This window comes from Centruroides vittatus, unplaced genomic scaffold (genome assembly GCF_030686945.1).
Source record: "Centruroides vittatus isolate TY-2023 unplaced genomic scaffold, ASM3068694v2 contig_927, whole genome shotgun sequence".
Classification (NCBI taxonomy): Eukaryota; Metazoa; Arthropoda; class Arachnida; order Scorpiones; family Buthidae; genus Centruroides; species Centruroides vittatus.
In genome coordinates this window covers 2,704,139-2,720,530 of record NW_027122613.1, presented here as the reverse complement: position 1 = coordinate 2,720,530, position 16,392 = coordinate 2,704,139, and the positions used below count along the sequence as shown (strand labels likewise).

General features: G+C 23.1%; 1 protein-coding gene across 3 annotated transcripts in view; it reads right to left on the bottom strand.

Moving 5' to 3' along the window:
- Nucleotides 1-210: 210 nt before the first annotated feature.
- LOC136984774 (neural cell adhesion molecule 2-like) overlaps nt 211-16,392 on the bottom strand; it is a 135,175-nt gene continuing 118,993 nt past the window's right edge. For all 3 annotated transcript variants that reach the window (XM_067281904.1, XM_067281903.1, XM_067281900.1), the window contains 9 exons: nt 15,168-15,455; nt 5,383-5,682; nt 5,080-5,205; nt 3,627-3,654; nt 3,391-3,482; nt 2,648-2,778; nt 2,324-2,533; nt 807-1,026; nt 211-452 (listed from right to left, as the gene is read on the bottom strand). In XM_067281904.1, coding sequence (XP_067138005.1) covers nt 979-1,026; nt 2,324-2,533; nt 2,648-2,778; nt 3,391-3,482; nt 3,627-3,654; nt 5,080-5,205; nt 5,383-5,682; nt 15,168-15,455 — 1,223 coding nt within the window. In that variant the 3' untranslated portion in view covers nt 211-452; nt 807-978. The remainder of the gene's footprint in view (nt 453-806; nt 1,027-2,323; nt 2,534-2,647; nt 2,779-3,390; nt 3,483-3,626; nt 3,655-5,079; nt 5,206-5,382; nt 5,683-15,167; nt 15,456-16,392) is intronic.

The following is a 16,392-nucleotide window of genomic DNA, read 5'->3' as shown; positions in this document are numbered from 1 at the left end:
AAACTTATATTAAAATTTGCTTTTTAAATTATTATTTTAAAGAAATTTATTATTATTACTATTATAATTACTACTTCGTGGAAACTAAAAGATGAAAAAACATTTACACTGTATTTTTATAAAAATAATACAAATTAGTACAAGTTTTATAAAAATTGACTTTTTTTAATATATATATAAATGAAAAGAACAGTCTTGTTGTAAACCAGCAATTTTTCTATGTCTTTTTATTAATGAAGTGCTAAATATTCTGTATATAATGTTAAGGAGATCATCAAAAAACTACAAAAAATTTTCATGTCAGACAAGTTGAATGCATTGTAAGTGAACAATAACAGTTCTCAATAAATTCCTTTTTTTTTCTTTGTCAAGTTGAGTTAAATAATTTATTTTTTTTAAATATTTTTCTTCATTCTTTCTTTAACTTCTTATTAAAATTTCCATTTTTAATTCTAAAAAAAATGCAAAAAAAATTTTTTTATTTTTACAAAGTTAAATGTTACTTTTTATATAGTAAAAAAATGTGGACTATATTACTTTTGGTATTCTTTATCATTTAATTAATTAATTAATGATGATATATAAGTTAAAGATTAATATCTAATCAATTAATTAGTGATAATATAAAGTAAATTAATACTACATTAAAATTTAATCTATAAAATTCAATAACTGATATCAAAGTGAAGTAATTAGCAAAAATTATAGATAATTATCAGCTAAGATAAGAACTAATAAATTAAATTTATCTTTTAATTGATTTTCATTAAAATATTTTTAAGAATTAGTTTAAGATATTAACTTACTTGGCACTTATTTGCTTCCATAGGAAGACGTAGATAATATATACTACAAAACATTTTTTTGACTATAGAGTCATCAAATATTTATTCTCCATGTTGTGCCAACATGTTGCCTTACAGTTGCTAATATGCAATATTTTGATAAAATGAGGCAATTTATGCATTGCCACAAAGGTCATAGAGGTGTGGTTGCTGTGGGATTAAGTAAACTATCTGATCTTTTCTATAAAAAGTAAAATAATAAAATGAATTTATTTTAAAAATATAAATTAAATATAAAAAAGTAAAAATTTTTTAAAATATTTTTTTGTTATAGAAAATAGTAAAAAAAACTATATAAAATGATTAAATTAAATTTATTTATAATAATTTTTTTCTTCAATTTCTAATGTTGTGTTTAATTTCTATTATATTATTTTTCTTTTATTAAAATAATTTTTATAAAAATTGATTATATTTAATTCACGAATCAATCAATTTTATACAGTTTCTTTTTTCCCTATAAATTTTGTAATGTAACAATGAAATATTTATTTTTATTCTTAAAAAAATATGAAAATAAAAAGTAAAATAAAATAAAATGCAAATATTTATAAGACATAAATTTTTGATAAATTGAATTTTATCAAAATTTGGCAAAATGTTCAAAGTTTTATTTTTTATTTTGATTTATATATATATATATATATATATATATATAGTTTTGCAATAGAATTTCAAAGAATAGAACTGAATGTGACTTATGAAAAATGTTTATATATTTTTCATTTCATGGTATAGAATGCAAAAAGAAAAAAAATTGTATAACAATAAATATATAGTAAACTTATAATATATAATTTTAGCCTCTTTTACAAAATAAAAATCAATATAAATAAAGAAAGAAATAAAAATTATATTAATATTTAATTTAAAAATTTTTTTATTTGTTTAAGTGACTAAAACAAGAACAAATGAGATCAAATTTTGGTGAGCTTCAATTTAAAAAAAAAGGTATTATATTGTTAATTGAAAGAATAAAAATAAAATAATTTTTTTTTATTGGTATAAATGTTATTATCCAGTTGTGAAAATCTTTTTTATAGGTACATTTTTTGAAGGATAATAAAAAAAATTCAAAGGTTATATTGAATAGAAGAAATATTCATAGCTTATATCGGTTCTCAATAAGAAAATTCACTAAATGGTTACCAATAATACATGGTTTACAAAGTGGATTCGGCGATACTTTCGCCTGAAAGGATATCTAGGAAGAATGCTTTCAACTGGAACAAAATTCAATGTTGCGAAATAGAAAGACTAGTAAAAAAAAATAAAATAAAAAGTAAAAAAAATAGTAGAGCCTCAATATAAGAAATTTTTATACTGGTGTGTGTGCATGATGTGGAGGACTCTATCAGGCAAACTTTTAATATTGATCTGACCTATTTTAGTAATATTACTCTATAAAAATAAAAGAAAAACGGAATATAGATAATGTAATTAATAAGTAAAAAAAATTTAAATAAAAATTTACATACCCATTGTTTTCTTTTTAAATTATTAACTAATGGACTTTCGCACGTTACTTCGATGGTGTCATCTTCACTTCCCAACGAAGTGGGTGAAGTAATGGTAGATTGTTTACTGAAGTCTATCGACGCGTATTCTGAAGGAGAAAACTTGCTAATGACTTCTGATTGAGGAACATTAGTTAAGGATAATTCCGCATAGATGATATCGTCGTTATTCTAGAAGATAAAAATTGATAAATGTTGAGATATATACTGTAATAATATATATATATATATATATATTATTTAAATTTTGATATCGTATCATTAGTTAATGCTGTTTAAAGTTACTCTATATTTTTCTCTTCTGACGTTTGACATTTTTATGTCCGAGCTTAATCCTGTTCCTAGGGAGGAAAATATTGTTTCTAGAGGTTTTTGCCTTTCTAATCCTTCCGATCTTCCACTTATTGTAGAAATATCTTTAAAAAAAATTTATTTATATAAACAAGATTAGATCGTTTTGCATATTTTATAACGTAAAATCTTTCATTTGAATACATTTTGAAAGTAAATATATTTGAATAATATAATATTTTATAATCGTGTTTATCACTTTTTTACACGCATTTTATGTCAAATTCGCTTTGCATATATTATTATTAAAAATAATACTTTATGAAATTTAAGTTCAAGCATTTTTTTTTACTTTATTAAGAGTTTACTTGAATTTTATATTATGTAAACACTCATTTTATATAAAAGAATAACTGAAATTTTAATATCTTTATAATTTCATTTTTTAAAATAAAATTATTATTATAAATTTTTTTTATTATATTTAACAACAAGTTTTAATTAGTTGCAATAAGTAACTTTACAACAAAAGACTTTAATGCATTTCACTCTAAACAGATAATTTTTAGAGATTAAAATAATCTCCTGTTATAAAAAATTTATTTTATGAAGAAAAATCGATTTGAAGTACTTTCTTAAATATATTTTTAATGATTTTATAATGAGATAATTATTAAAATTAAAAACAAAAAGTAGATTTTAATTTTTTTTAAATATATATATATTTTTTTACTTACATTGAGATTCATTATTTGGGGGGATAATATCGGGTCCCTTAACTGTTCTTTCTATAAATTCGTCTGTGTCTTTTTTAAGTGGGGTATTACAACTATAAAAATAAAAATTATGTTATTTAAAGTGAAATTTCTTTTTTAAAGATATAAATTTTTCCTTACAATATATATATATATATTTAAATTAAATTAATATATATATATATATATTTAAATTAAATTAAACGAATTGTACCTACCCATTTCCATTTTCTTGATTGTTAGATTCTGTATATAAAAATTGAATGTTTTATTTATAAATTAAATATATTATATAAACAAATTGAATTAAAGAAATGTATTTTTTTAAAGTGGAAAATCTTTCATTATATAATTTTTTTCTCTAAATATATACATATATATAACAATGATTTAAAGAACTTAAAATGTAATTTTTAAAGATGCTTTTAAAGAATATATTGAAAGGTCATATTTATTTAATAATAAAAACAAAGTTAAGCGTTACTTTGTAATGTAAATGTCATAGTAAATATATATTCAACATACGCTTTTAACATCTTAAAATTTCTTTCTGAAAATATTAAAATATGAATTCAATGTTTTATAGTATTATAACTTCTACACAGACCAAGGGAGGAAAAAAAATCACATTTTAGAGAGACGGCAGAGAATTCGAAATTGGTAGCAAACAAAAGGATGCTTCAGCTGTGTTTGTCCTCTTTCCCAGGTGGTGATATTGATGCCAAGCAATTCAGGAAAAGGCTTTCTTGATTCCGTTTTAAGTAAATACAGAACCAGTAGAGAAATCCAAGTATAGTTGGATATATGCTGTCAAAGGACTTGCATTCTGATTTGTTGGTTTGTACTAAATCCTATTTTCAGAGTTAAGGCGAGAGAAACGAAAGTACCGCATTTATCTCCTGTTACCAACTTTCTTGTAAATCTCTAAAGAAACAATTGTTCGAAAGAGTGACTTAAAGTCATTCAGACTATTTTGGATCAGAAGCTACAGATTTCTTGATCTAAAACGTCCGAAAACAAAGAAAAAAAATGGATTTGATTTATATATTATTCTTTTCTTTATTCTTTCTCGCAAATAAACAGCACATATTGTTGTAACGGATTCAGAATAATCTCTTATAGTTAAAAGTTTACCAAGAGGATTATGGCATTAGTATTTATAAATAAAATAATAACAAAAAAACATTTGTTTTCCCTGGGATAAGATCAAATCCTGTAGAAATTTTGCTCTAAATAAATATATCCATCAACGGAAAGACACGAAAAAATAGTTTTATATAATAAAAAAATAAAAATTATGTGAAAGAATTTTTATAAATGGATTTTTTTCTGCTTAAAAATACATTAAATCTACTTAAATATGATATGATAAACATTATTTTAATAATATTTTATTGAATAAAAGATATAATAAGAAAGAGATAAACTTCTATCATAAAAGTAGCTGAAAATATAACATTTCATTTATTTTTCTTATTAGAATCTTACAAATAAAATAATCTTCTTTTATAACCATACTAGAAATTGATACGAGTTGGTAAGAAGTCTTGTTAGCTCGTTAGAAGCAAACCGACAAGACTTTTATATACAAGCATGAAATAGTGAATTGATCTCTGAATAAATAAAAACTAGCGAAATAAATCATTTATTGGATTTACTCGGATACATTACCTGGATCGGAATCCTTTCCTTGAACTTTCATCACAACTACTACAGCTATAGCAACCAATACTAGAGCACCAACAACTCCAATTAACAATCCCAATATCGGACTAACAGTAGGATGTTCTCTATCGGCTAGAAGAAATAAAGAAGTAGAATAAAGTGAAAATTATATATTATCGATAATAATTCGTATCCAATATCCTAGAAATAAATAAAAATATTTATTTTTCTACTCTTCAATTTAGTAATGCGATACAGGCGTGTTAATATTAAGTTAGAGCAGTAATAATGGAATCAAATTTTTGTCACCTGTTCTTCTTTCTGCCGGATGTAATGTACTAGTCATCAATGCTACCGAATTGCTTCTACCCTTGGCATTATTGGAATAAACCATCAAAAGAAATGCTGTACCCGATGGTAAATTCGATACATCGAAAAGTGGGACGTCTGCAGATGTTAAATTAGTCAGAAGATGTTTGTCAGCCGAAGTATATACTTCTAAGTAAAACTGTTGTTTAAGTCCTCCATCGTATCCTGGTTCGCAAATAATCGTGAAAGAAGTGGTTGTTTGATTGGTTATTCGACAACTCTTCACTAGCTCTGGAGGACCTGAAAAGATATCAAATTGGAATTATGTCTTTGGTGGAAAAGCTTTTCTAGCAATTTTCTCTCCTTCGATTGCCTTTAGCTACGGTTATGCAGTTTATTATTGTGATTTTTATGACGTGTAATTTTTTTAAAACATTGGAAAATAGATTTCTCTTCGTAGAAAAATATTTTTATTTTTTGTTTCTTGTTTTCCCGACTTTACAGCAATGTAAAAAAAGAAAAAACTACCAAATTTTCAAATGCCATAAAATAAAAATGTGTAAAATGCATTTTACTAACATCTTAAAGTATGTAAATTTTGCGATGTAAACATTATAATATCGTTAAAAGTTTTAAAACTATTTATTACGCGCCATTAGGATGTATATTAGAAGAAAAATAAATTCATTCGTGTGTTATGATTTGATTATATTAAGTTTTAAAGATGAATATTTAACTATTCCGTTCAAATACTCAGACTAAATCGACTTAAACTGTCGAACTCTACACATGCCAAACTAAAATTCCCTAGCGAATTTAAATTGCTTTAGTAGACTACCGCAATGGTGGCCATTTTAGAAGAATCAAACCCAAATTTTTGCTGGATAAGAAAGATGAACGACTGTATTTTATTGAATATTGCATTTTTTTATATTTATTTCTATTTGAAATAGTACACTTGCTTTTATTTTTAAACTCATTGTAAAACAGTAAAATATTGATGTAAAGTTCATGTTTTCTGTATAAAAGTTGAACTTCATTAATAAAATTTTAACATGAATATAGTATTACAAGTTTCGATATAACGAATACATTTATTACGGTGATATAAAATTTAAATATAAAAAATTCAAAATTTTATTTTAATTTTAAAAACATTTTTAAATATATAAATACAGTCAAGCCTATAATAACGGACACCTCTAAACGACGGACATTTCTTTATGAAGTGCATACAAAACGAGTAAAAATTATTATGACATCGTCACAATGCCGGGCTGCAATTTTAATCATATTTTTAATTTATTTAATTTAAAAATGGGCGATCTTGATATCAAATTACTAGTGTCTTGCCCCTTTACATCATACTTTTCCACACAACAACAAAGTCATGCCGGTTATCTATGTAACTCCGTTCTGGGGAAAATTTTTGAATTGAAATCACGTGACTTCCGGTCTACAATAGAAGTTAGTATATTGTTAATCGGAACCTACTGCCCCAAAATTGTCATATCTGGTCTCGATTATCATCTATCTAACACCGTTCTCCAGATTAAGGAAGGGTAGACAGGCACACAGTACGATTTTATAGATCTACACTTTTTTCATATTGCTGCTTAATAATTTCCAAACAACCTTCAATAGTAACTTTTTGTTTCCATCAGTAGCCATCGTTCAGAAGTTTCACATTAAAAATATATATATATATATATATATATATATATATATATGTATGTATATATATATATAGAAACTTTTATTTATTAAATTAAGCTATACTTTAATACAGATTTAAAATATATATATATATTATAGAATATCGTGGAATTTTTTTATATATAGATCCATAAAGTATTTTTTTTTATATATTTAAAAAAGAATTGCAAATTTTTTTTCTATTGAAAAATATTTTATTTTTTTATATAGAAACGATTTAGGAAAACCTCCAGAGAATTTATAAGCATGGAAGTGTAGTTCAAAATTTCTTATTTATAAACTTTTATCGATAAATTTTGGAATGTTTTTAACATCTAGAGAGACGATACAATTGCTTTAAAAAAATAAATACTGTCGAATGGATGCAGTGGAAAAAATCCTAGAGATTTCAAATGTGTGGAAATTCCGTTTATTCTTCTACTCTATTCTACCTGAACAAGAGTAAAGTGTAAATGTAGTTTCTCTTACATAGGAAAAGGTTGATCCACTAGAGATTGCCATACTTGATTTCTCATGCGAAAAGCACATGAACGCTTAGTTTGACACATTGACCGACCGGATTTCAATTGCATACAGACAAACAGGTATATATTTAGTATATTATTATTATTATTATTACTACTACTATTTGTTCCTGATTATAAAAATTTATACAAAAGAAGACAAAGTTAAAACAAGACTTTGATTAATATTTTATAAACTTTTACAAATAAATAATTTTAATTTTTAATCAGTGACAATAGAATTTAATGAATCGTTAATTGTGTTGTTTCGTGTGCATCTATAACACTGCTTCGACATAAAAGACGACAATTGTAGAAATAAGATAAAAGATAAAATAATAACAATAGGAAGATTCGACGTTTAAAAACTTATTTACATTAAAATAACTTTAAAAATTCTTTCTTAATTAAAATTTTAATTAATTTTATTATTATTATTTTTAATTTCGTGTGTTTTTGGTAAATATATATATATATTTTATAATACATTTTTACTAATTAATCATGCATTATTTAAGTATAAAATAATATTTTATATCACTTAAATTAATTTCTCTTACTTTATTTTAATAATTTACTTTATGATAAACATAATGTTAATTGTATTAATGTATTATCAGACAATTAAACAATACTATAGTCAACTACAAGTACACTAAACATGTCGGGCCGTAACTTTTAATCATATTTTTAATTAATTTAATTTAAAATATATGCTCTCCACCTCAAATCAGTAATGTTTTGCCCCTGTAAATCATACTTTTCCTGCTAGCAACAGAGTCGTGCCGGTCATCTCACTCCGTTCTCGAGATTAAGGAAGAACAGACAAACGGACGGACGACAGTAGGAATTTATAGGTCTACAACTTTTTCAAATTGCAGCCCAAAAATTCAAATTTGATTTATGAAAAGCGATTTAGAGGCATTAACGTATTATGTACGAATGAGCAAAGAGCATGTTGCCTTGTTTGTTTACAAAATTTATATATACTGTACATATATAAATTTTGTAAAGATAAACAAGGCAATTTGTTCTTTATATATAATTATATTTGAAAACAATGATTTAACTAAAGAAGAATAAATATAATATGATAAATATTATATAAATAAAAGGTTTTTTAAAAAAAATTCTTCTTCTTTAAGAATTATAATAATTTTGATTTTATACACATATATATTAAAGAGTAATCGATTTAAAATAATATTTTATCATATTTTATAATCAATAATATGATAAATCTGCCTACAGAATACTTAAAAAAAGATATATGCAGTTCTTCTATTAATAGATACTCCACTTTCTTATTCAATAACTTAAACATTTTAAAAAAAAAAAGTAAATATATTCTTCAAGATCTTAAAAAAATTCTAAATATATTATGCATATTTTTTCTAAATTTTAAGAAAGAAAAAGTAAATTTTTAACTATTTTTTATAAATATTATTTTAAAGTCTTCTTAAGTCTATTAACTTTTAGGAAAAATTTAACTGTAGAAAAATAAGTTTTATTTAAATGTTTGCAAAAATGTTCTTTTGATCAGAAAAAAGTATATGTATATAAATATAATTATAATTTTTAAAATGTCAACTTTTTGAATTTTATTTTATTTTTTTAATTTTTTTTAATACAAAAATTCAAAAAGGAATATAACATAGAAAATGACTTTTTTATGTCTCTGGGCAAAATAATAAACATCTGAAATGTTTCTGTTTATGATTTGTTTACAGAGTTGACAAAATTTCTTTGAAATTTCCTGTGGTAAAAAAATATAACTCTTGGGAAAATAATAATAATAAAAAAAATATGTATATAAATTTTGTATTTTAATCTTAAAAAATAAGATTCCTGGCAAACTACAAATCTTATAAAATCGTTAAAATAATGTTCTTAATCTGCATTATAATTATTCAAATTTAAAGATGGTTTTACATCATACAAATTATCATAAAAATAATTTAATTCAAATATAATTTTTTTTTCTTGAAACTATATTTATTGTCGAAGTTATATGTGTATTCTATGCATAGCTACAATCACTCTTCTACTCTTTCATAAAAATAAAGTAGAATTTTTTTGTACTTTATCTTGAAGTTACATGATACATTTCTAGATTTAATGTCAACACCTCTAGGGAAAGTTTAACAAGATGCAATGTCTCATACATGAAAGAATTGAAACAAAAATTTTTTTATGTTGTACAAACCTCAGTACAGGACATATATAACTTATATATAAAGTAATACAAAGCCAAGAAAATAAAAAAATAAAAGTTTGTTATATGTAAATTAAAGTAACTTAATTCATGTTATTAGTGAGTAATAATTTTACTGTTTTTTAATCCATTTTATTTAAATGTTAGTTGTTTTTTTTAATGTTATTCTGTGGAGAATAATTCAAAAGATGTTTCATTAAAGTGCATTAAGTCAATGATAATGCTTCTTCTCTGTTTTCTAAATTGCTCGTTGTAAAATATAAATTATACCTTAAATTATCTTTGCTGTTAATAAGCTTAATGTTGTTAGATATATCTTTTGTCATTTTTCTTGAATTATAATTGCAAAAAATTAAAAGCTTTACTTTCCTATTTTTATTTTCTACTTTTTATTATTACAATTTCTGTATTTTTTCCTCATCGCAATAATTTATATATTTTTCTTTGTATTTTCCTTACAAAAATATTTACTTTTCTTTTACAAACTGTAAAAATTCTGAAAATTAACTTTCTATTTTTGTTTTTTGAACATTTAAAAAAAACAATTTTTACCACGCGAAAATCGTTGTATTTTATAATTAATTCATTTAAAAATTTATATATTATTTTGAAACTTTTTATATTTTTTAAATAATTTTATCGTTATCTTCTGTTTTACGAATAGATGCTGCATCCTCGTTACACTAAGATGTAATCACATTGCCACTCGTGTTTCATTGATGAAATAGGGCAACCCAACACGTGAGTGCCAAGAGGGATGCCACCCAAAAGGAAGGCATTCCCATGGCCATCCTCAGGGGGCATTTTTCTATGGAAAAGTGGCTCCTATTTAGACACGTAAAACTGCACTAACTGTACAGGCGTGAAACCTCGCCCAAACTACAAGTATTTAGCAAAATACTACTGTTTTATTCATTTTTTTAATATAGAAAGTGAAAAAAGAATTTAAAAATTAGTATTTTTAATGTTTAAAAAGTAATAATATAATATGGGCATTTTTTTCTCTAAAGACGTTTCCAATAACCCTCATCCCACAGCAGTACAGGATACTTAATGTAAGAATAATACTTGTTCTAACAAAGTCTGGCCAATTTTCTTTTTAAAAAGTAGTTTACTCGACTTCCAATTATTTAAAATAAACATGATGTATATTGATTTCGTATTGAAGTCAACTTTTCCTACCTCTATTCAATGGTCTCTATCTTTCCATTTATTTTTCAATGGTTTGAAAACATGAAAGTAGTTTCTCTAAGACTCGTCATATATAGAACTTTTATATGAATGAATCTTTATTTTCTTTTCTCATTGAAATCTTTTCTTTGTAACCAGTGAAAGACAGATACAATTCAGAAATTAAATAAATAAAATTAAACAAATTAATTTCTTTAAAACATTACCTGAATTCTAATGAATTTTACAAATATTTAGATGTATTTATTAATTAATATAAAGTAGAAAACATAAGAAATTTCTTAATAAATTATATTATTACAGGAAATATTATTAAAATAAATTATAATTAAATTAAAATATTTATAAATTTTTTTGTGTATAATAATTCTTTATTCATTAATTTTGTGATAGTAATTATAATAAAAAAAATTAAAATGAGTGAGTATATTTAAATTAATATTGTAAATTTTTTATTGTTTACATTAATATTTTTTTTTCGTTTACTGTTGTACAGGAACATATAACATGCAGTTTATTTGCAATATAAACATAGTTTTTAAAAAAATAAAATTATAAAACTGCAACTTGTTTATTTAATTTTTCTGCTTTAAAATTGTGCTGAGAATTATATTAAAGGTTGACGAAAATACAAAACTCTTAAAAATAAAAAAAATCAAATAAAACATGAAAGAATTTCTTTAACTTAATATACTTTAAATATTTTATTCAATCATAACTAGATGCAGTGATTTATAGTTCAATCTCATTAAAGTTAACACCTTTCTTTTTATATATTACTTGAATTTAAGAAGATTTTATATATAAATTTATTTTACTTAAAATTATTTTTAATATAAACAAAACTTAAAAAATTAAGTGATGGTAAAATAAACAAAATATATTAAAATAAAATTTAAAATGACTTTTTTCTGACATCAAAATGAATTATTTATAGTTTAAAAATTGAAATTTTATTACTTTTATTAATATTTTATATATATATATATATAAAACAAATAATTTATTTTAACAATATTTTATTGTTTATTGCTTGAATTATAATTTAATAAATTAATATTTTTGTAGGTTCTATGTGGTTGTTTTATAGATACAAGAAATAATATGTTTTTAATATAATTATCTTATGAAAAAGAGTAAAAGTGCACTTATATAATAATGAAGATTATTTTTCAACAACTAATTAAAGAAAATTACAAGAAAGATTTCCAGTAACTTGTAATAATCAGTACAGTTAATTACTGTACTTATTGTTTTCTGGTTCAATAGACAATTCTCTCATTGCTTTTTAAATTAGACCAGTAATTTAAATCTTTAACAGAAACTTACTTTAATATTTCTTTAGTAAATTATAAAGAACAAAATAGTTTATCACAAACAATTTCCCATGCATAAAATGCTTATATCAGGTGTTTTTGCTTTTCCTAAAGAAGGAAGAAAAGCAAAAACACCTGATATAAAAGGCACTTTATTTTATTATTTAGACGTAGAAAAGATATAATTGTTGAAAAATAACATCTTTATTATATTATTATCTTTGATTATTTACACGATAAAATTTTTCCAAAGATAATTTTAGAAATTTACTTGATTTAAAAATCATAAACAAAATTTATTTCCTTCATTTATCAATTAGAATGCAAACTTTAAACTTTCCTTCCTCATCTGCAACTAATGCAAATGGCAATATTAATGTAAATCTTACAGTAAAGTATGAAAAACTAAAATGTAGTCAAAAAATAACATTAAATTTATTGCTATAAAAAATTTTAATTATGATTATTGGAAAAATGTTCTCAATAAAAGAGGATATTGTCTGCCAGAACTGATTGAAAGCATGTTCAGGAACAGTAAACAACAGAAATTTCCAAGAAAATGAGCTTTAATGTGTTTCCCTCTTACTAAGTTCCTCTATGCAGAAGTTCTTTGTTCAACATCTTTGTAATCTAATTTTTTCATAAAAGAGTTCTATTTATTTGCAGCTTAATCAGCCATTATTTACAGGATGTAATCTTTTCTTTCTTAAAATTTCAGAAAAGTAAGAGAAGAGGGGAAGGAAAAAAAAAGATTTTCATTTAGAGAGTTTCTTTATAAAAGAAGAACTTTTATAAGAAAGAAAAACTTATTAATCCGAAATTCTACATCATTAAAACTTTCTTAAAATAAATAAATCTCTATAAAAATGTGGAATAAAAATAGCTATTTTACTTTCATTTTAAAAACTTGTATTTATCCATTTAGCAAATATTTATTTTTCCATATAACATATTTATTTTAGCATAACTCTACAATTTTGTTATTTTGTTCAGAAAATTCTTAATAATTAAAATATAAAACAAATAGTAAATTTAGAAACAAACTAATTCTTCTAGCATCTGTATAAATTTTATCATTTTTTTTAATATAAAAAAAACTACATTTACAAAATTATCATATGGTATAAAGGATATTGCAAGTTCAAGTACAATTTTTGATAGACAGACAAACAAGCAGACTCTAATAAATTTTGTGAAGTATCTTCTTATCTTTACTAAGTTATATTTTTATATAAAAACAGTTAATTTATTTAAAAAAATAGATTATTTTTCCATGATAAATTTGATGAAAAATTACAGGAGGTTCCAGTGTATCAACTCAAATTTATTTATATTAAATAAAATCGATAATACAATTTTAAACTTTAAATTTTATCTTATCAAATAGATTTTTATCAACAAGAAAGTTATAGTTTATCTTTGATTTGCATTAAAATTTTTAACAGATCCTTTTAAAATTCGACTCGTGGCACGATGAAAAAATTCGTTAGAAGTTCTTTATTATTATTATTATTATTATTATTTTTTAAAATTTGTTAACGTTAAGCCGAAAATGTATATATAAAATGTTGTAAAATAAAACCATTTTACTACATAAAAAACAATATCTGACTTATCAAACTAACTTAAGTAAATACATTTAATAATTTAGTATACAGATCAAGAGTATTGGGTCATTTGGGGATGTGTGAAAGGGTAATAATTAGGACAGAACATTTAATGTAGGTTATAATTTGTAACGATTTCTTCCAGACAGACGTTATCCTCTTTACATATTATGCTATAGCGATAGTACTTTATACCGAGATGCGAGCAAGATTTGTCGTAATTACCCCTGAAAATTGGCTTCTCTGTCGATGCTGTGTGCACGTAGAAGAAGCCGAACACTGATTTCCTTGACTCATAAATCGTGATTTTTTTTTTTTTAAATTTAAATCACGATATACTTTTCGAGAAGAATTCGAGACATTTTTTTAATCTAAGCAAACGAATTCATAATATTTTTTAAAGAAAATTTAATCGTATTTATTTTAAATTGTTATACTATACTATACATTCCTATTTGTTTATTAAGTAACATAAGTTTAAATTTTCTTATTAAGATATTCGTGAAATAAGTTTTGGATAAAGTGATGCCATGAATTCAAAAATAAATAAGAAAAATAAGATTTCTACGGTATTTTTTACGTGTAATTGATACTATATCTAGATTTCTTTGCCAAAAATCTTTAGAAAATCCTATTTAAAAATATATATTCTACAACAAAGAGAAATAGTCTTTAAAATATTTAAAATAAAGCAAGAAACTTTGTATATTTTTGACATTATACATCTTATTCTTACCACTGAAGATACAATTTATCTTTATCTTAGAATACCACTATTGTAACATATCTTTTCTACAATGACGTCTACTGGGATAATCAAGAGAATAGAAGTGAATAAAACTGAATTTTAAAGGAGAAAAAAATAGATTTATTTCAAAATTGAAATATATTTTAAATTTTTCCTATTTTAAAACATATAAACACAAAAATTTTATTTTACAAACATCTTATTATAAAAGACTTATCGAATTTTAAGTTATAGAAACTATTAAAAAAACTGTTTATACATTATGTATTGAAAAAGTCATCAATAAAATATTTAAATAAAATTTTTTTTAATATTTATAGATTATTTAAATCTTTAAATACGTTATAACTTTATTAAATTTAATATTTTCCTACAGAAGAAGAAATATTAAAATAGGTGTAACGAATAATCAGTTGTATTTTGTTAGTTATTAATGATAGAAATTAAGCTTTTAAATATATTTATAAAAAAAAATAATTTATAACTTACTGGCTGGAAGCATCCTAAATATACACGGCTCTTTCTGAACTCCAATTTCGTTTCTTGCCCAGCAGTATAAACCACCATATCCAATCATGGATTTAGGATTATACTTGACAGTACTCATAGTTCCATTAGTGGTAAATTTTCTAATTTCTACAGTCTCTGCCGTGTTATTTAATAACCACCTGAAGCTGACTTCATCTGGATCAGCTTCCACTTCACACGACACATTTACAGTTTCATCTCTACCAATTCCGTAAAGTATCTTTTGTCCTTCTTTGCAGACGGGCGCATCTACAAAAGAAAGGAAATACAAATAAAAATTATTTTATTTTATCACTTAATGACGTTTAGAAACATTTTACGGATAAATAAAACATTTTTTAAACGCCACGATAATGTAGAAAGCTAATTTTAATTAAGTTCTTAAGTGTTGACGTATGTTGATTGTTGCTTCAGAAGAAGGGGACGAAGAGAAAAATTAATATGATATGAAGCGGAAATGAAGACATTCCTAAGGAAGTAATTATGTAAAAAATGTAGCTTTTATACGTAATATTTTAGATGCTTTTTGTGTTCATTATACCGTCTGAAGTAACATTAATAATAATAATATTTTTTTTAAGTACAAGAGAAAAAGTCGGAATAGAAATAATTAAAAAGTAAACCTACGAGGAGAATAATTTGTTTTCTTTACAAAATGCAAAAATTGGACTTCTAAAAACTAGATCTGAATTTCTTTTTTTTTTTTTCCTATTTTGTCGTCTTCTTCATTTCTATTTAATTTTTTTTCCTTTTACAAGAATGACGGATCTCTCCATCTGAGGTAATGGTGAAATAATGAAGGCATATATACTGTAGATGAAAAACGAAAAGTTAAATCGCAGTCACAAACAGAACTTAAACGAATTTTTCTCTTTTATATTGAATTTGCTTAACGAAAACGAATTTTTATAAGAAAGAAAGAAACATTATTCATTTTATATCTAATTTTAAGTTACAAAAAGCTTCTCTCCTTTTTCTATTTTTTTGTTTTTTACATTGTTGAATGAATTTATTAATAAATAAAACACATATTTTACATTTATATAATATACAAATGTACAGTACGTGCTTATGTGATTTTTAAAGATATTCAAGAAGAAAAATATGCGCTAAATTGGATAAACTGTAGTGTGTATGTAATATTTTAATGGTTATTTTAATAAATTGTGAATATTTTTCATTGATA